The sequence below is a fragment of the Staurois parvus genome, unplaced genomic scaffold, assembly GCF_062004578.1.
Source record: "Staurois parvus isolate SC_StPar_1 unplaced genomic scaffold, SC_StPar_1.0 ptg000394l, whole genome shotgun sequence".
NCBI lineage: Eukaryota > Metazoa > Chordata > Amphibia > Anura > Ranidae > Staurois > Staurois parvus.
Genome location: NW_028318190.1, coordinates 1,186,405 through 1,204,993, shown reverse-complemented (window position 1 = coordinate 1,204,993; position 18,589 = coordinate 1,186,405). Strand labels below are relative to the sequence as shown.

General features: G+C 43.7%; 1 protein-coding gene across 1 annotated transcript in view; it reads left to right on the top strand.

The window, feature by feature from the left end:
* CRYBG2 (crystallin beta-gamma domain containing 2) overlaps positions 1–18,589 on the top strand; it is a 192,201-nt gene that overhangs the window by 90,365 nt on the left and 83,247 nt on the right. Inside the window, exon 2 of the mRNA XM_089686226.1 lies at positions 12,243–12,336. Coding sequence (XP_089542352.1) covers positions 12,243–12,336 — 94 coding nt within the window. The remainder of the gene's footprint in view (positions 1–12,242; positions 12,337–18,589) is intronic.

Genomic DNA, 18,589 nt, shown 5'->3' with positions numbered 1-18,589 from the left:
ATCCAATACTCTTCTTGACAGCCCTTCGGGGCTCCCTAAGTGGGCAGCATTTTCAAGAGGCAGAGGCTATCTATATCACTGGGGTCTTCAGGTTCACCCAAGCACATAAAACAGGAAGACCAGCGTAAAGATAAGTTACCAATCAATACATGTTTGGATGGGGTCGGCGTAAACCAAACTACTCTCTAGCTATAGCTACCCAATATGGCTAAAATTGCAGTATTTCAAATATATGGCAATATATTTGGGAAGAATATTTAAAAATATATTTAAATTATATTTTTCTTCCATGTGGATAATGACTGCATTATAATATTCAATTGTGGCTATTAATATGTTAAATTTATACAGGGTCCTTTATTCCTCCCTCTCAATTTAACATTGGAAATACAGTAGAATAAATCCTAATACGTTATGAGCAAGGGCGGACTGACAACGCATGGGGCCCCCGAGCAATAGGGAATCATGGGGCTCCTGTGTCCTTGCCCAAACTCAAAAAAAAGCCTATGAGAAAGGTACCAGGGGCATCTACTGACCCCGGGCCCTCAGGCAGTGCCCGAGTTTCCATATGGTCAGTCCGCCTCTGGTTACGAGTTATATGCAGGTTTAATAGAACTGTCTGATCATATTGTAATCCTTCATTTACCGACTGAACACTTTTACAATGGTATGGTCATCTACTGTATTAATGAGAAGACTGCAGTAGAAAATGATCTAATATGATAGTAGGTAGCACTAGGGAAGACTTCCTTGATGTTGATGGAGCAACATCTAAGTGACACCCAGTTACAGTCCTCTAATGTGAAGGTCTTTAAATTACCTACCTATTTACCTGGAGTAATAACAGGGGGATATGTTATACCCTGGCTTTTTGACTATGTCTCGAGATGCATCATCTGTAAAAAGCAAATGGTACAAAATAAGCTCTTATAAGTTTAGATCTATGTTGCTATGTATCCATAAATCCATATTTTACAAAACAATTTAATAGGGGTTCACCCAGGACCCAGAATTCACAGCGCATTGTAGGTTTATGAAACAGGAAGCACAGCACAAAATGTTTGCTTTCAAATTCTTTCTCTCTCTCATTGAATATCCATATGGACCTGTTTGAAGAGAAGAGGTATGAGGGGAAGAGAAGGGGGAATAACTTCACTGTGTCATTCAGTTTTGTGTGAATTGCACTTGTGAGCTCTGTAAACAACCTTTTTACATAAATGTTAAGTTCAATCTAAATATGAGAACTATTCATATGCCATAAAGTATAATATAAGTATAAGTAAGTATAATATTATTCAGCACTACCTATCTAACCTATTATCCTAATATGTGACAGTATCAGTAGCTTTATTAATTAGATTTAAAAAATAGATAGAAATCACAGAATGCAATACAGCGCCAATGCATGCAGCAAAGTGGCTAAGTGGTTAGCACTTGTTTTTTTTTAATCCCAGCCATGGCACCACCTGCCTGGAGTTTGCATGTTCTCCCTGTGCCCGTGTGGGTTTCCTCTGGGTACTCCAATTTCTTCCCACACTACAAAGACATGTTGGTAGGTTAATTGGTTCCTATCTAAATTGGCCCTAGTATGGGTAAGTATGAATGTGAGTTAGGGACCTCAGATTGTACACCCCTTGAGGGTCAGGGACTGTGAATGTATAATATATATGTAAAGTGCTGTGTAAATTGACAGTGCTATATAAGTGCCTATGATAAATTACACTAATGTAAGTGATATATGTCAAAGGATAAGTTCACTGTTTTGACAAAAATAATACATGCACATTTTTTTGCAGGTAAAAAATGTGCATTTATTATTTTTGTCAAAAAGGTGAACTTAAGTCTGGACACTTTCACCCCCTTCCAGTCCAGGCCAATTTTCAGTTTTCAGCGCTATCACACTTTGAATGACAATTGCGCGGTCATGTAGCACTGTACCTATATAATTTTTTTTAGCATTTTTTTGAGACAGATAAAAATTTATTTTGATAGTATTTATTCACCACTGGGATTTTTAATTTTTGCTATATAAATGAAAAAGTCCAAACATTTTGAAAAAAAAAGTGTTTTTCTTATAACATTTTGCAAATAAATAATCTTTCTTCATAAATCTTGGCCAAAATGTATTCATCTATCATTTTAGTAAAAAAAAAAAAATAACCCAAGTTAGTTTATAACCAAAAATGATAATTGTTCAAAAATTTTTTTACATTTTTATTTTTATATATTATTATTTATGTTTTTCTTTTTTTTTTTAACATACTATCATCCTAGCAGTACAGTGTCACCATAGTGACACTGTACTACTTGTGAGGGGTGATGAAGCTATGGGAACATGTTACATGTTCCACCTTAAAAATGGGTGAAACATGTAACCAGGGGTGGACTGACCATTTGGAAACTCGGGCACCGCCCGAGGGCCCAGGGTCAGTAGGGGGCCCCATAAGATGCCCCTGGTACCTTTTTCATAGGATTTTTTGAGTTTGGGCAAGGACACAGGGGCCCCATGATCCCCTATTGCCCGGGGGCCCCATGAGTTGTCAGTCCGCCCCTGCATGTAACATGTTCCCAAAGGTGAACTTATCCTTTAAACAATCTCTCACTGCTTTATTCGCTAACCTCTAAAATGTTAATTGCGGACTTTTTATATTTTCTAAGTTGGTGAATTAAACAATAGGATCCTGTTTATTATTTGTTATTCACATTAGTGTCATTAGGGCTGTGTTGTAATTTGTGGCTCAAATGGATTATTTCATATTTTACATTTCAAAGATAATATAAATAACTGGTATAAATACATTCAATTCTTCTAATTTAGAAATGGTAAATATTTGTTTAAGTGCTGGATGACCAATATAGCATTGGCTCTCATTGTCACATATGTAATAGGAGAACAATCATTAGTAACTTGTGAAAAGAAGGTCGATAATATGATATACTGGGAATTAATATATATTCTCATAACTTCAGACTTCATTGGCTGTATGCTTGCATCAAATCAATGACTGACTAGGACGTTAAACCACATGGACAGTCCTGGAATCTGCACCTTTGTAAGTGAAATTGTCTATTTTTGCAGGATTCCTTTAACAAAGAGATCTATTAAAAAAACAGTGGGGTAACGGTGCTTAAAAATACCACAGGTTTATAAAACACAGCAATGTTTAAAAGTCTTGAAGTCAAAGTCATATGACCGGCTCTCCTTTTATCATGGAGTTCTCTCTACTGCAAAAGGCCAAGGGAACAGCGTAGGACACTGTGGGCTCCACGCTCTATGAATGACCCGTACAATGAAGTCCACATGGCCATATTTGGGTAATAACACGAGTGCATCTTTATCCAAAACCTAATTTTTTTTGGTGATGGAGTAGGGGTACTATGTACCCCTAATCACTCAAGTACAGGGGAAAAGACTGATTTCTGGGGGCCCCTTATTTTTGAAGGGGGCTTCCAGATTCCCATAAGCCTCTTGCCAGCAGACCCCCAACAACCACTGGTGTAGGGTTGTGAGGAAGAGTCCCTTGTTCTCATGAACATGTGGACAAGGTGTTCTGCCAAACAAGAAGGGTCTGGTATAGAATTGTATTTTTTTTTTTTTGCGATGGGTCTACCTCAACATCCAAATCAGTCTCTCATCATGGATAAGGGTCTGGTATGTAGTTTTAGGGGAAATCCCACACTTTGTTTTGCATTGGATCCCCCATTAACAGCTCTCACCCAGGATAAGGGTCTGGTATAGATTAAGTAATCCCAGGCATTTTTGTTTTCAATTAGAACAAAGTAGCTGGGGGCTATCATTTACCAACATTTTGAAGTGGAACTGTGCTTAATAAATAAATATCTGCAAGCCAACATGATTTTTAATGCAGAAGAATCATACTAGGACTCTTCTGCATTAATGTATTCTTACCAGCTTGATTTCAGTGTATGCTGATCGGTATCTCCACGTGCAGGAGTGATGTTATTCCGGTCCCGACATTAAAAATGGCTGAAAATTGGAACCCAAAGAAGACTGACTAAAAATGTCAATGGCCAGCAAAGGTGCTGGAGTGGAGGGGAATCTTTAAACATAATTTTCTTTGTAAATGTCAGTTTTACTTTTGTAGGTTGTATATATCATACACCACTTCTTAGATAGATTGAGGGCATCCCTATTTAACTTAGCCCTTTAAGCATTATTAAAATTACTGCTCCCTGCCAAGCCGAAAATTAAAAAAAAAAGTTTTTGCTTTGAAACATGTCCTAGGGCAACCCGCAGACCCATTTAATTTGTCTGACAATTCCTTAATTATTAACCTAGAAAATAGGTGCAGCACTACCCCTTTATGAGTTGCTGAGTTTTGGGTCCCCCTAAAGCCCTGCACAGCCAGGCAACACACATTTTCTTCCACGCATTGCATCCAGAGTCAGTAAACAGTCCTTGAGCTTGGTTTTGTGATTATATTAAAGGGGTTAATACCTTGGATAGGGTTGAGGTGTGTATGGGATGCCCACGGAAACTGCAAACCTGAGGACAAACTCCTTAGCAACTAAGTATAAATGTGGACAAAAAGAAGTCTCTTCTTTAAGAGCATTCCAGCTCTCTGGTGTACCTCCTCAGTACCCAGATGAATCCTCCTCTTCACCTGCCTGCCTGAAGGTATCCCTGGGCAAGGGGGGCCAGAAACTGCCAATTTAGCACAGCAGCCCCAGATGAGAAGCTAGTTGAGTTTTCCACCTGACTTCCCTCTCCCCCTATCTGGCCTAGGGGATGTAAGAGTACTCACAATCTCCTTCAATCAGCCTCTCACTCCATCTTCTATCCGACACTGCCACTCCCAGGCTCTGTGATTCTTAAGGGTTGCCTTTGTCACCATGCCCAGCCTCCTGCCAGGGGATTGGCCAAGGGTCCTCAAGTATACATATCCAAGCTTTCTCCTCTCTTCCCTCCCTCCTCCAGAAAGCTCTCAGGGGCTCCAAATGTTCTGACCTTAGAACCTCCCTAGCCTGTCCTGATGAATCCTCCTCTTCACCCAGCTGCACTGAGGGTATTCCATGGGCAAGGGGGCCCAGAAACTGCCAGTTTAGTACAGCATCCCCAGATGAGAAGCTAGTTGGGTTTTCCACCTGACTGCCCTCTCCCCCTATCTGGCCTAGGGGATGTAAGAGTACTCACAATCTCCTTTCCTAATAGCTCAAAGGGTTGGTGGCTGCCTTTAGGCCTTTCACTGGGCTGGCTTTTTCTCTGCTGCTCAGGATTCTCCTACCTTGGAGATGGTGGTACAGTGAAGATCCTATTCTCCAGCACCTGCCTGTAAATAGGCCCCTTCCCTGGGCTCCTAGGCTCCACACTCCAGCCTCCAGGTTTCTGGAGAGGTGTGAAGGCTCCAAATGTTCTGACCTTAGAACCTCCATAGACTGTCCTGAGGTGAACATCTTCCTCGTTCACAAGCTGACTCATCCCAAGCTGCTATTCTGCCTAGAAAAATAAAACAACAAACTGGGTTTGGATTCGACACCCAAACTCTCGTTAAGTTTGCAAACAAAAATCCGAACCCCAAGTGCTTTTACTCGTCACTAAGTGCAAATATATTTTTCAGGTATCATATGGATATTTGTTTTTCTTTGTAAAGTTTGTAGGTTTTTAAACTGATGTTTTATACTGATGTTAATTTGGTGGGATGTTTTTTACTGATAAGATTTTATTATATGTTCCCAGTCATTGCCTTGGAAATAAACAATTATTACATGACTAAGGGTTTCCAAAGCAAAAAGGGTCAGCTGAGTTACTAGGATAAAAGAAGCAGCTCCCTTTAAGATACAGCTGTTTGTCACGGAAACTTTGTACACAGCTATGTGACCAGGGATGAGTCACTGCTCTGATTCATCCTCATCCGTATATAAATTTTACCTTGATTTATGATTTGTATAAACAAGCTTTTTTTTTTAAACACATGATAGGTGGAGAGAGTAATGAAAGGTGCTTAGAGCTCCATGTTCTGGATAAAAGAAAGTCTACATGCTATTCACATGCAATATTTCATATTTACCAGACAAAAAAATATGTTTTAATTGTGATACATAAAAAAAAGAAAATATGTACAAAACTATGACATTGCCTTTAAAAAATCAGCATATCTTCCCTACCCTTTCTTTGCTGCATAGTTGTTCTAAGTGAACAATGAGCCTAAAGTAAGAAATGACTATATTATTCCATCTGGCATTTGCAGTAGCAACTTTTATTGTCTAAAAAAAATTCAGTTAAATACAAAATATTTAATTTCTCAGATTTTAAACTCAGGCCACACTTGTACACAAGACTTAAAGAACGAAACCCTGAATAGGATTGGGTGCGTTTTTTTTTAGACAATTGATAAATGTCAAAAGCAAAATGACAGGTAAATTCCTATCATATGATAAATCCTCACTTGCTAAACAGCCATCATAAAATAAATCAACAGTGCCTGCACATACCTTCAAATATCTTCTTAAGGCATTAACCGCTTTCCCCTTACCCTATAGCACAAATACTACTAAATGGAGGCTTGGGTGCGCAAAATCACGTATATATACATGATTTTGCATTCCTGGGTAGGGGGCACGAGCCGCCACCCAGCAATCACTGTGTATCACCAACAGGGGAGAGACCTGTATGTAAACAATACAGATCTCTCCCCTTTCAGCTCTTGCACACTGCTTTGTATTGCTCTGCATAGCAGAGCAATACAAAGCAATGCACTTACACAGGAAAGCACACACATAGCACACAGTAAAACACAACACAGTTAACCCTTTGATCGCCCCACATGTTAACCCCTTCTTGCCCAGTGTCATTAGTACAGTGTCAGTGCTTTTTATTAGCACTTCTCACTGTATTGGTGCCATTGCGGATGTCAGTGACAGTTAGTCAGTTCCCCTCCAGTTTCAGAGTGTCCGCCGCGATCCCGCAGTCCCGCTATAAGTTGCTTATCGCTGCCATTACTAGTATTAGAAAAAAAAATTCCAGTATCTATACCACCATTTGTAGACACTATAACTTTCACGTAAACCAATTAATTTACACGTATTGGGATTTTTTTTTAGCAAAGACAAGTTGTAGAATACATTTTGGCCTAAATTTATGATGAAATTTAATTTAAAATTTTTTTTTCCTGAACATGTTTAATAGTGAAAAGTCAAAAATATAGTTTTTTTTTTCAAAATTGTCAGTCTTTTTTTTTATAGCACAAAAAAAAGAAAAAACACAGAGGCGATCAAATACCAAAAAAAGCTCTATTTCTGGGGAAAAAAGGATATAAATTTCATTTGGATGCAGCGTTGCATGATCGCACAATTGTCAGTTAAGATAACGCAGCGCTGTATAGCAAAAAATGGCCTGGTCAGGAAATCCTCTGAAGGGCAGGTGGTTTAACAATGCTGTGGAACTTGGCTAAACAGTATTAATAATTATGCAGTAAATTCACATTGTTTGGTATTTCAAGTTTGCTTTTAGCTGTTTGCATGCAGTTTAAATAAAAATATGAAATCTGATTGATGATTTGCATCTTTGTATGCAATGTATTAAAATGATTTCTAAAAATCAGTTTAGTAGGAATTATGAAAGACCTTGCATTGATGCTAACGTTACATAAATCTGGCATGCACTTGCGTAGTTCTAGTTCAGTTTATGATTTGAACTTTGAAACTTTAAAATATTCACATTATACCTTCGGGGTCATTATAGATTATAGATGACTAATGTCACTGACACTTCAAAAATTCTTTTTCACATGCAAGAAGTGGTTGGGTGTTCACATGAAAGGTAGTAGGACAATAAAAGGTTATGAGCTATTTTCCATTAGTTTCAACAACAGCTAAGCTTTAAAGCTTTCAGAAGATCAAATATGTTATCTTAGTGTAACCAGTATTGATTGACTGCAAAATATTATTACATGCAGTACACAACTGTGCATTACTTATTGTATTATTAATTATCTTTTTATTATACAAAAAAATGTAAGGCAATCTCTAAATGGCAGCTATAACAAGTGAGTGACACCCTGTGATTACTATGCAAAAGGGAAGTGGCTTGGCATGACATCCAGAAGATCTCAGCCATCATTGTAGTAGTTTGGGTTACTACAGTAATCCATGGCCAGATTTCTACACTGTTGACGTTAATGCACTGTGGACACTACTTCTGTTAGAGATCACCTCTGCCCAGGTGTGAAGCATTTCAGAGCTGGTACCATTCTCCACCAACCCAGCAGATCCAATACCTGACTTCCAGTGACAATGTTTCATATGCTACTGTTGGATACAGAAAGCATACTACTCCATAACTCCATGCTAGTTCTTCTCCTGAGACCCCTAATACATTTCTCTCTCTGACTCCAGGCTAAGTCTCTAGGTACTCTGTGCCAACGGCAGAGTCCAATGATATGGTGATGCGGTCGCTAGTAAAGGGGCCAATCATAGCACCCCTTCACTGCCAGATCCTCAGTCACCCTTGCTATGTCACCTGCTTCCTGGCTGGTTGGATGCTTAAGCATGTGAGTATGGTAGTCATTAGCAATAGCAATATAGCCTCCCTAGGACAGCCCCTCTGCTCTTTATACCTTTGCATTATATCTAACTCCTCTTGTCCCCTAGAGTAAACTCTGTTCTTTTGATACACCTTGCATGCACCCCTTTAATAACATCAGACCAGGTGGTGGAGCTGAACAACAAGTTATTTTACTAAAGTAGCTGAAATAGTACAGAAACAGTTCTCCAAGACTTCTCCAACACACATTCTGGACAAAGTTCTCTAAGTGTCCCTATTGAAGTGCCCCACGAGGTAGTCATACCTGAGCTAGGTAATAAAGTTCCTTAAAAGTCCTTAGGAAGGCAAGTGTCCATTATTGGCAGTAAATCCACACCCCCTTGGAGCTCTCCACTGTGCGACAGAGTAACAGCTACATCTTGATATGTCTCCCTCCCTCTGTCTCTGGGGCACCAATCAGCACCTACTTATATGGTGTGAACTGCAGGGGGTGGTAATTTAGGGGAAAAAAAACAATATTTTTTACTTTTTGCTATTAAATATGTCCAATAAAAATTTTTAAAAATCAGATTTCGTCATAAATTTAGGCCAAAATGTATTCTTGCTAAAAAAAATCCCAATATGTGTAAATTTATTGGTTTACGTGAAATTTATAGCGTTTACAAACAGCGGTATACAGTGAAGGAAATAAGTATTTGATCCCCTGCTGATTTTGAATGTTTGACCACTCACAAAGAAATGATCAGTCTAAAAATCGAATGGTAGGTGTATTGTAACACTGGGAGACAGAATAGCAACAAAAAATTCAAAAGAAATGCATGTCTAACAAATTATGCACTGATTTGCATGTTCACGAGGGAAATAAGTATTTGATCCCCTTCACAAAACTTGACTTAGTACTTGGTGGCAAATCCCTTGTTGGCAATCACAGAGGTCAGACATTTCCTGTAGTTGGCCACCAGGTTTGCACACATCTCAGGAGGGATTTTGGCCCACTCCTCTTGGCAGATCCTCTCCAAGTCATTAAGATTTGGTGGCTGACTTTTGGCAACTCAAACTTTCAGCTCCCTTTTCAGATTTTCAGTCTGATTAAGGTCTGGAGACTGGCTAGGCCACTCCAGGACCTTAAGGTGCTACTTCTTGAGCCACTCCTTTGTTGCCTTGTGTGTTTTGGGTCATTGTCATGCTGGAACACCCATCCACGACCCATTTTCAATGCCCTGGCTGAGGGAAGAAGGTTCTCACCCAAGATTTGACTGTAGAATGCCCCATCCATCATCCCTTTGATGTCCTGTCCCTTAGCAGAAAAACACTCCCAAAGCAGAATGTTTCCACCACCATGTTTGACAGTTGGGATGGTGTTCTTGGGGTTATAGGCAGCATTCCTCCTCCTCCAAACACGGCGAGTTGAGATGATGTCAAAGAGCTCGATTTTGGTCTCATCTGACCACAACACTTTCAACCAGTCCTCCTCTGCACCATTCAGATGTTCAGTGGTAAACTTCAGACAGGCCTTGACATGGGATTTCTTGAGCAGAGCGACCTTGTGGGCACTTTCAGTCCTTGTTGGCGTAGTGTGTTATCAATTGTTTTCTTGGTGACTGTGGTCCCAGCTGCCTGGAGATCATTGACAAGATCCTCACGTGTAGTTCTGGGATGATTTCTCACTGTTCTCATGATCATTGACACTCCACGAGGTGAGACCTTGCATGGTGCCCCAGACCTAGGGAGACTGACAGTTGTTTTGTGTTTCTTCTATTTGCGAATGATTGCACCAACATTTGTCACTTTCTCAACAAGCTGCTTGGCGATAGATTGGTAGCCCAGTCCAGCTTTGTATAGGTCTACAATCTTGTCCCTGACATCCTTGGGCAGCTCTTTGGTCTTTGCCATGGTGGAGAGTTTGATTGCTCCTGTGGACAGGTGCATTTATGCAGATAACAAAATGAGATTAGCAGCACTCCCTTTAAGAGAATGTTTCTAATCTCAGCTTGTTACATGTATGAAAGACACCTGGTAGCCAGAAATCCTGCTGAATAATAGGGAATCAAATACTTATTTCCCTCATGAACATGCAAATCAGTGTATAATTTGTTGGACATGCATTTCTTTTGAATTTGTTGTTGCTATTCTGTCTCTCAGTGTTACAATACACCTACCATTCGATTTATAGACTGATCATTTCCTTGTGAGTGGGCAAACATTCAAAATCAGCAGGGGATCAAATACTTATTTCCTTCACTGTATATACTGGAAATTTTACTTTTATTTTTTGTTACTAGTAATGGCAGCGATCAGCGACTTATAGCGGGACTGCGGCAGGCATTCTGACACTGGGGGAGGAACTGACTAACTGCCACTGACGTCCCCAGTGACAATAATACAGTGATCAGTGCTAATAAAAAGCACTGACACTGTACTAATGACACTGGGCAGGAAGGGGTTGACTTTTGGCTGATCAAAGGGTTAACTGTGTGCTGCGTGTGTTTTACTGTGTGCTGCGTGTGTGCTGTATGCTGTTTAACTTGGAGACATGCTGCTTTGTAAGGTGATCGCTGGGTGCCGGCGGGGAATCTCTGTCTGGAACCCGGTGATTGACATCCGTAGCCCCGTAACCTGGAGATGCAAATCACGGGTATATATTATATATATATATATATATATATATATGATTTTGCGCAGCCCTGCCGCCCTGTAGCAGTATTTCTGCTACAGCGCAGCGGGCAAACGGTTAATATCTGTTAAACAGTGCAAATTTAGTAGATATTCATGCTACCTGCAGGTAAGACTTATTATAAGCTTACTTTAAGGTTCACTTTTAAAATCAGAGTTTACTTCCGCTTTAAGGGCGGGTTCGCACTATAGAAACGCAGTCCAGATGCGTTCCTGATGTGGTTTTGTATGCGCGGTTTTAATGCGTTTTTGACATGTTCCAGTGCGTTTTTTTTGCATTCCAGTTAATTTTTTCCTCTTTTTTTTCTTCAATTTAAATAGGGCCATGTGCGTTTTTGGTGCCTTCCAGTGCATTTTTCCGCATTCCAGTACAGTTCTGTGCAGAAAAAATGCAGCCTGTTCTACTTTTTTTTCTGCACCCGGAACTGTTGTGAACTATGACATTTACAACCAAATGACCTACTTTCTGTGTGTTTTAAAAAATGCAACTGAAACGCATGTAGTGTGAACCAGGCCTAAAGAAGTTGAAATATAACAGACCTACTGGCTAGATCACCAGGTGAAAAAAAGGGGGCAAAAAAGCATAAAAAAGAAACTGAATGCAGCCGCCACCATCTAAGAATTGGTAAGCTGCAATATATTACATTTTTATTTGGGGTTTAATACTGCTTAGCATACTTAATAACATCCCAAGTCAATACATTATTTTTTCATATACATATATAATTACTCATACTATAGGAAGATGAGTTATCAAATCGCACCTGGAAAAAGCTGTGGCCAATTAGAGAAATATGATGATTCATTTTTAAGATGGCATCTCCTGCAGACTATGATTAGTTGAAATGGATTCATTAAGATGTAATGTTCAATCAGCAGCTACTGCTTCCGAACAAACACCTCTATTATAAACGTGACAACAACGCATTCTGTATATAGAGACTGTGACTGCATTATTTGCAGGTGAATTCTTATGTGGTTAAGTACACAGATAGAGGAAATTGCTGATAAAGAGATAAAATAGCTCATGTGTTTTACTCCTTCTTATCTGATTTGTTTCTTCTAGGAATGAGGTAACAGAAGGAGCGCAAAGTTTGCCTCGGCTTAGGCACCCCAAACCTGAAGATTCTGTGCTCAGACGGTCATCAAGGGATTCAAAGGTCAGATGGGAATCTGTTGCATTTTTTTTTTTTTTTTTTTTTTGTATTTCAATGGTTTTTATTAATTTTAAACAGTATAAAACAGAGGCAACAAAACACGCCCACGCAGGGGCTATCAATTGCACCGATAGAAAATGTATAATAGAGCAGACAACGCTCTAATTCCAATAAGGCAAAACGCAGGCCCGCGCAGGGGCTATCAATGGCACATAGGTTACAATAACATCAGTGAAACTCAGATTATCGCAACTAAAGACAGCTGTCCACTGTCACATCAAAACAAACAGAAAAGGAAAGAAGAAAAGCAGAGAAGAAAGAAAGAGAAAAAACAAAAACAAAAACACACACCAGAGAGCAAGGGTCCATGAGCGCCAATACAAAACTCCATCACCTCCCTACACTGGCCGGGGGGAGCGTGGGAAAGGCATATTGCAACCACGGTTCCCATATTTTCAAAAATTTATGTTGAGAGTCATTGCATATACTCGACATCTGTTCATTGAGCATCATAGTAGTCATACGATCCCGCACCCCCTGAAAAAGTACAAACGGACTCTTCCAGGCCTGGGCAATTGTCCTAGTGGCCGATAAAAACAAATAGGAAGCCAATCGCTGCTGACGAGCCAAGAGGCCCGGTATGGGGCAATGAAGCAAAGCATACCGAGCATCCCGGCGTATGGAGAGATGAAACAAAGTGAAAAGGAGGCCAAACACACGAGACCAAAAACGAGCCAACCTCGGGCATGACCACCAGATATGCAGTACATCTCCACGATGGCCACACCCCCGAAAACATCGATCACTACAGGCAGGGTTAGCCTGGGCCAAACGAGCCGGCACCCAATACCAACGAAACAATACCTTATAGGCTGCTTCCAGCGTGGTCGTATTAAACGAACATTTAGCTATGAGTGACCAGGCTTTATTCCAGTCCTCCGGATCCACAGCCACTCCCAGGTCGCGTTCCCACTGAACTACATATGAAAGAGAAGTGTGCGACGAGCATCTGTTCAAAGCTGCGTAAAGAAGGGAGATAAGGCCCGGGGCGCCCGGACGCTGCTGGCAAAGCTGTTCAAAGGCAGATGTCTGATATGGGAAAGCAGAAGTGGCCCTCAGTGAGAGTAGCCAGTGCCGCAATTGAAGGTACCGAAAAAATTCCGCTGGGGGAACATCCCGAGACTCCCGGAGGACATTCCAGGTGGGAAAGGACCGAAAAATCAAAAAGTGTCGCACCTGTGAGAAACCATGAGCCACCCACCAAGAAAATGCCCTCGGGTGATCTAGACCCGGTGGGAAAAGAGGGTTATTAATGATTGGAAGCAAGGGCAAGAAAGGTGACATCAGGCCACTGGAGTAACGTACCGAGTCCCAGACTCGTAGGCCATGGAGCAACATCGGACTCAGCACCGAAGGGCGCAGGGCAGGGGGAAGCCATAGAAGTGTCGATAGTGCGATAGGGGCACAATTAGGCAGTTCCAGCAGGACCCAGAGAGGAACATCGGAGGAAGCGTGCAACATAGACAGCGGGGCAATTTGGCTCGCCTGATAATACTTAGTTACATTGGGTACCCCAAGACCACCTTGGAGTCTATGAGCAAAGAGCGTATTTCTAGAAACTCTGGGATGCTTATTGGCCCAGATAAAACGCATAAACTTCACCTGAAGCAACCGAAGAAAATGAGGGGGAACTTGCACTGGGAGGGTGCGAAAATAATATAACAATTTCGGCAAGATGGTCATTTTCACTGAATGAACCCGTCCTATCCAAGACAGGTGCGGAAATTGCCAGGAATGCATAAGAGAAGATAAGGAGCTAAGCAAAGGATAATAATTTGCAGCAAAAAGGGAGTCATAGGTGGGGGTCAAGCGAATGCCCAAGTATTCAAGAGAAGAGGAAGCCCACCGGTAAGGGAAGTGGGATTGTAGGCGCGAAACCAAATCTGAAGCCAAAGTAATATTGAGAGCAACGGTTTTATCCAAATTAATACGTAGACCCGAGATCAAGGAAAAGCGCTCAAGAACCCGTTGCAAATTAGGAAGCGTCGTCAGAGGATTAGTAAGGGTCAAGAGGGCATCGTCCGCAAAGAGGCTCAGCTTAAACTCCTGTCCCGCGTATGGAACCCCCGATACATTGCAGTCGGTCCGGAGCGCTAAAGCCAGTGGCTCAAGCGCCAGGACAAAGAGCGCCGGGGACAGCGGGCAGCCCTGCCTCGTCCCTCGCCCAACAGGAAAGGGATCCGAGAAATACCCAGCGTATTTAACGGAAGCCGAAGGAAAGGAATACAAGGCTTGAATCCAAGAGAGAATAGAATCCCCGAAACCCCAGCGAGACAGCACAAACCGCAGATATTCCCAGGATAGAGAATCAAAAGCTTTATATATGTCCAAGGACAGTAAGAATCCTGGGATTTTCCGTTGTTGCAGAAAATGTATAAGATGGACCACCTTACGGACATTATCACCCGCCTGCCTCCCGGGGACGAACCCTACTTGGTCCCTGTGGACCAGGCTACACAAATATTTATTGATGCAAAAACTAAGGATCTTGCCCAATATTTTCAAGTCTTCATTAAGAAGAGAGATGTTCCTGGACATCAGCGGTCGTCTTTGGAATCATAGAGATATGTGCCCTAAGTGCGTCCGGAGAGGGCAAGGAGCCCTGTCGTAACTCATTAAAGTAGGCAGCTAAAAAGGGCGCCAATAGGGCTTAGAATTTTTTATAATAGAGACCGGAGAAGCCGTCTGGACCTGGGGCCGCGGTGGACCGTAAAGATTTGATTGCTTGTAGCACTTCCGGTACGGTGACACCTGCGTTGAGGGCCACCTGTGCTGCCTCGGTTAATCCAGGAAGATGGAGGTCCTGAAAGAATGCCTCTGCCTGGGCCACAGGGAAGGGATCTGGGGCAGCATAGAGGCGCGAAAGGAAGTCCGAGAATCGGGAAACAATCTGCTGGGGATTAGAAGTACAGCCACCCGTGGAAAGTCGAAGCCGAATCGGTTTATGGGGTTTCCCCACAGAATTGAGTTTCCTGGCTAGCATGGGACCGGGCTTATTAGCACAGGAATAGAATTTATGTTTGGTCCAACGCAAGGCCCGTTCCGCCTCCGAAGAGGCAAGGAGGTCCAATTCTGTCGCCAGAGTGTCCCGAGTGCGTTTATGGGCCACGGATGGAGATGACTTCCAACGCGCATCCGCAGAGGCCAGGAGAGAATGAAGCTCCGAGAGTCGACGTTCCCGCTCCCGCTTCCGGACTGCAGCCAGTTGTATAACATGACCCCGCACCGTGGCCTTATGCGCTTCCCATAGGGGCACTGCTGAAGAGACCGATCCCGAGTTTTCCGTAAAGTATGTCCGTAAGAAGAATTCTATTTCTTGGCAGGTAGCCTGAGTGGTCAGTAAAGAGTCATTGATGCGCCAATGAAAAGGGCGTCGTTCTGACCCGGAAAGGGCAAGGAGGAGTACCAAAGGATCATGGTCTGACCAGGGTGAGGAGGGAATAGTTATCCGCCGGACCGAGGGGAGTTGCTGGACCTGCATGAATATATGATCAATTCTACAGAAACTGTCATGAGGGTTAGAATAGAACGTAAAGTCACGTTCAGTTGGATGAAGTTCCCTCCAGACGTCCGCTAGCCCCGCCGTCCGCAAAAGAGAGAGCATACGTTCCTCCAGCACCAAGTCATGAGAGGGGGTCGCTCCTTGTGCGTAGCGCCTATCCAGTGTGGAATCTAAGGTAACATTCGAATCCCCCATAACAAGAAGAAGACCCTTAGAGTGTCGAGAAATAATAGTGCAAAGATGCGAAAAGAATTTATGCTGGAAACGGTTAGGCGCGTAGTAAGAGACAAAGGTAACCTCCTGGTCCCAGAGGGTGCCTTGCAGAAGCAAATACCTGCCCGTGGGGTCCGCTATATTCCGAGCACAGACAAAGGGGAGATTGCGTTTAAAAGCTATCAGAACACCCCGACGCTTCTCAGGAGCCGAGGCCGTGTAAAAGATGGGATAGTGATGTGAAAGATAACGCGGAGCGGAGGACTGAGAAAACCTGGTCTCCTGTAGACATACCACATCTATTTGTTGCGACTTAAGGTGATGAAAAACTTTAGTCCATTTCTGAGGCGAATTGAAGCCCTGAACATTTTGTGAATGTATTTTCAAAAGGGGTGAGGCCATGGCGGTATCAACGCAACACGCTCAGCAGAAAAAAGCCCAAAGCAGCCAGCAATTTCCACTCCCAATGGCGATCGGACCATGGCGTCCCGGAACCCTGCAGAAAACAAAAACAAAAAAAACCAGAGAAAAAGAGAAGAACAAAGAAAGAAAAAACGAAAAAGACACAAAAAGTATACACAACAGTGCAATCGTGTCACACCAATGGTGACGTGCATCCTACACATGAAGGATACAGTTAGGGGTAACTCTACCACCGGACACATGGCTGCAAATGGAAACATCAAAACAGAAGCCCTCAGGGTGCAAAAAGGCAATGTACATAATAGAATATAGTAAATCTTAATAAACTAAAAGTCCCAGGAGCAGGAACCTCCGCGACGACCTTCCCATAGAAACCCAGAGAACCACAGGGGCCAACCCCCCTCCACCCAACCAGGCCCACCGGGTCAACCTCCCACCCCGGAGCCCAAGGGAACCATCACCCAATGCCACAAACGTAGACCCAAGCACCATCACATGGACCCAAAACAGGCTGCGGCAGCAAAAAGTCCCGATTCCTAAGTCCAGGAAGAGACCCCCCCCCAACCCGGGATGAAACCCAAAAGGGCAAGCCGGAGCAGTCTCAACCTAGAATGTCGACAAACCGGGGAGGCCCTAAGGGCCAAACTCACAATCTCGTCAGGGTAGTCCCTCGGTGAGACGATATGTGGGAGTTCCAAGGCGCATCTTCAGCCTGGAGAAGAACAGGAAGGACTTGATCGCGAAGGGGTCTGAGGGAGAGCCCCCCTCCTGTTGGACGACCGCTCCCAGATGCGGCCCAGAGGGGGCGGCCTTGCCGAGGATCCAGAGGAATGAGCCGGGCTCCGATCAGCAGCTTCCGGCGAGAGAAGATGTAGAGATTCCAGGAGAGAATGGGCCTCCTCCGGCGTAGCCACAGAATGACTGCGGCCCTGGTAGGTGAAGGTGAGGCGGAACGGAAAGCCCCAGGCATATTTAATTCTGTGTTTCACCAGGACCGAGGTGAAGGGCTTCAACTGGCGTCGCTTCTGGAGAGTGGTCTGAGAGAGGTCCGCGAAAAGCTGGTAGCGGTGCCCCTGGAAGCTAAGATCAGGGTTATTTCTGGCCGCCAAGAGGATAGTTTCCTTAGTGCGGTAATAAGTAAACTTGATGACAATGTCCCTCGGGGGCCCATCCGGTCGTCTGGGGCCCAAAGAACGATGTATGCGGTCAAATTCGAGCCGGTCAATGGGAATAGTGGGTGTCAGCTCCTGAAACAGAGCAGTAGCAGTGGAGGTAAGATCCGTGACCGTTTCCGGAATACCCCTTAATCGCAAATTGCCACGGCGGGAACGGTTTTCGAAATCCTCAAGCCGCAGAAGTGCGTCCGCCAATTCCTTCTTAAGGTCGCACAGGTCCTGTTCGTGATTTTCAATGACTGTGGCCGCAGCGTCCATTTTATCTTCGAGATCATTCGTCCGATTGCCCAAATCCCGAATTTCCCGCGAAAGACGGTCGGCCAGCTTGGTGGTAGCGGAGGACAATTCTGTTTGCAGCATACTTTTAAAGCGGCGCAGGAGCTCGGCATCCCGCAGGGATGGAATGTGCGACCGCTGGGATGGCTCGGGATCCAGGTCCTCCCCACTGCCAGGATCCATCTCACCTGCAGGTAGTGATGGCAGGGGACCCAAACTTGCAGCTTCAGCTGTTGTCCGGGGCGAAAACCGCGAATCCGCGGCCGGGGTCCTGGAAGCCTCCGGCGGCCGGCCTAAAATCGAGGCCGCGGCTTCACCCGCGATCTCCGGCGGGTAGGCCGCAACCTCCCGAACGGTCCGCCGGACGCTGGAGGTGCGGGGGGCCGGGGTTTTTTTCCCCATCAGGGTGCTGGAAGGACAGGGGGCCAGGGATGGAGCGGAGGGACCCCCCCTGAGGGTCAGAAATCGGCCGATGTGTCCGGCGGCCGAGACAGTAAAATTAATAGGCAGCCATCCTGGCTGCTGCTCACGAGCGCCCCCCGGAATCTGTTGCATTTTTAACCACTTGCTGAATGACAGCTACGGTGCGGTTGTCCAGTTCGGGGAG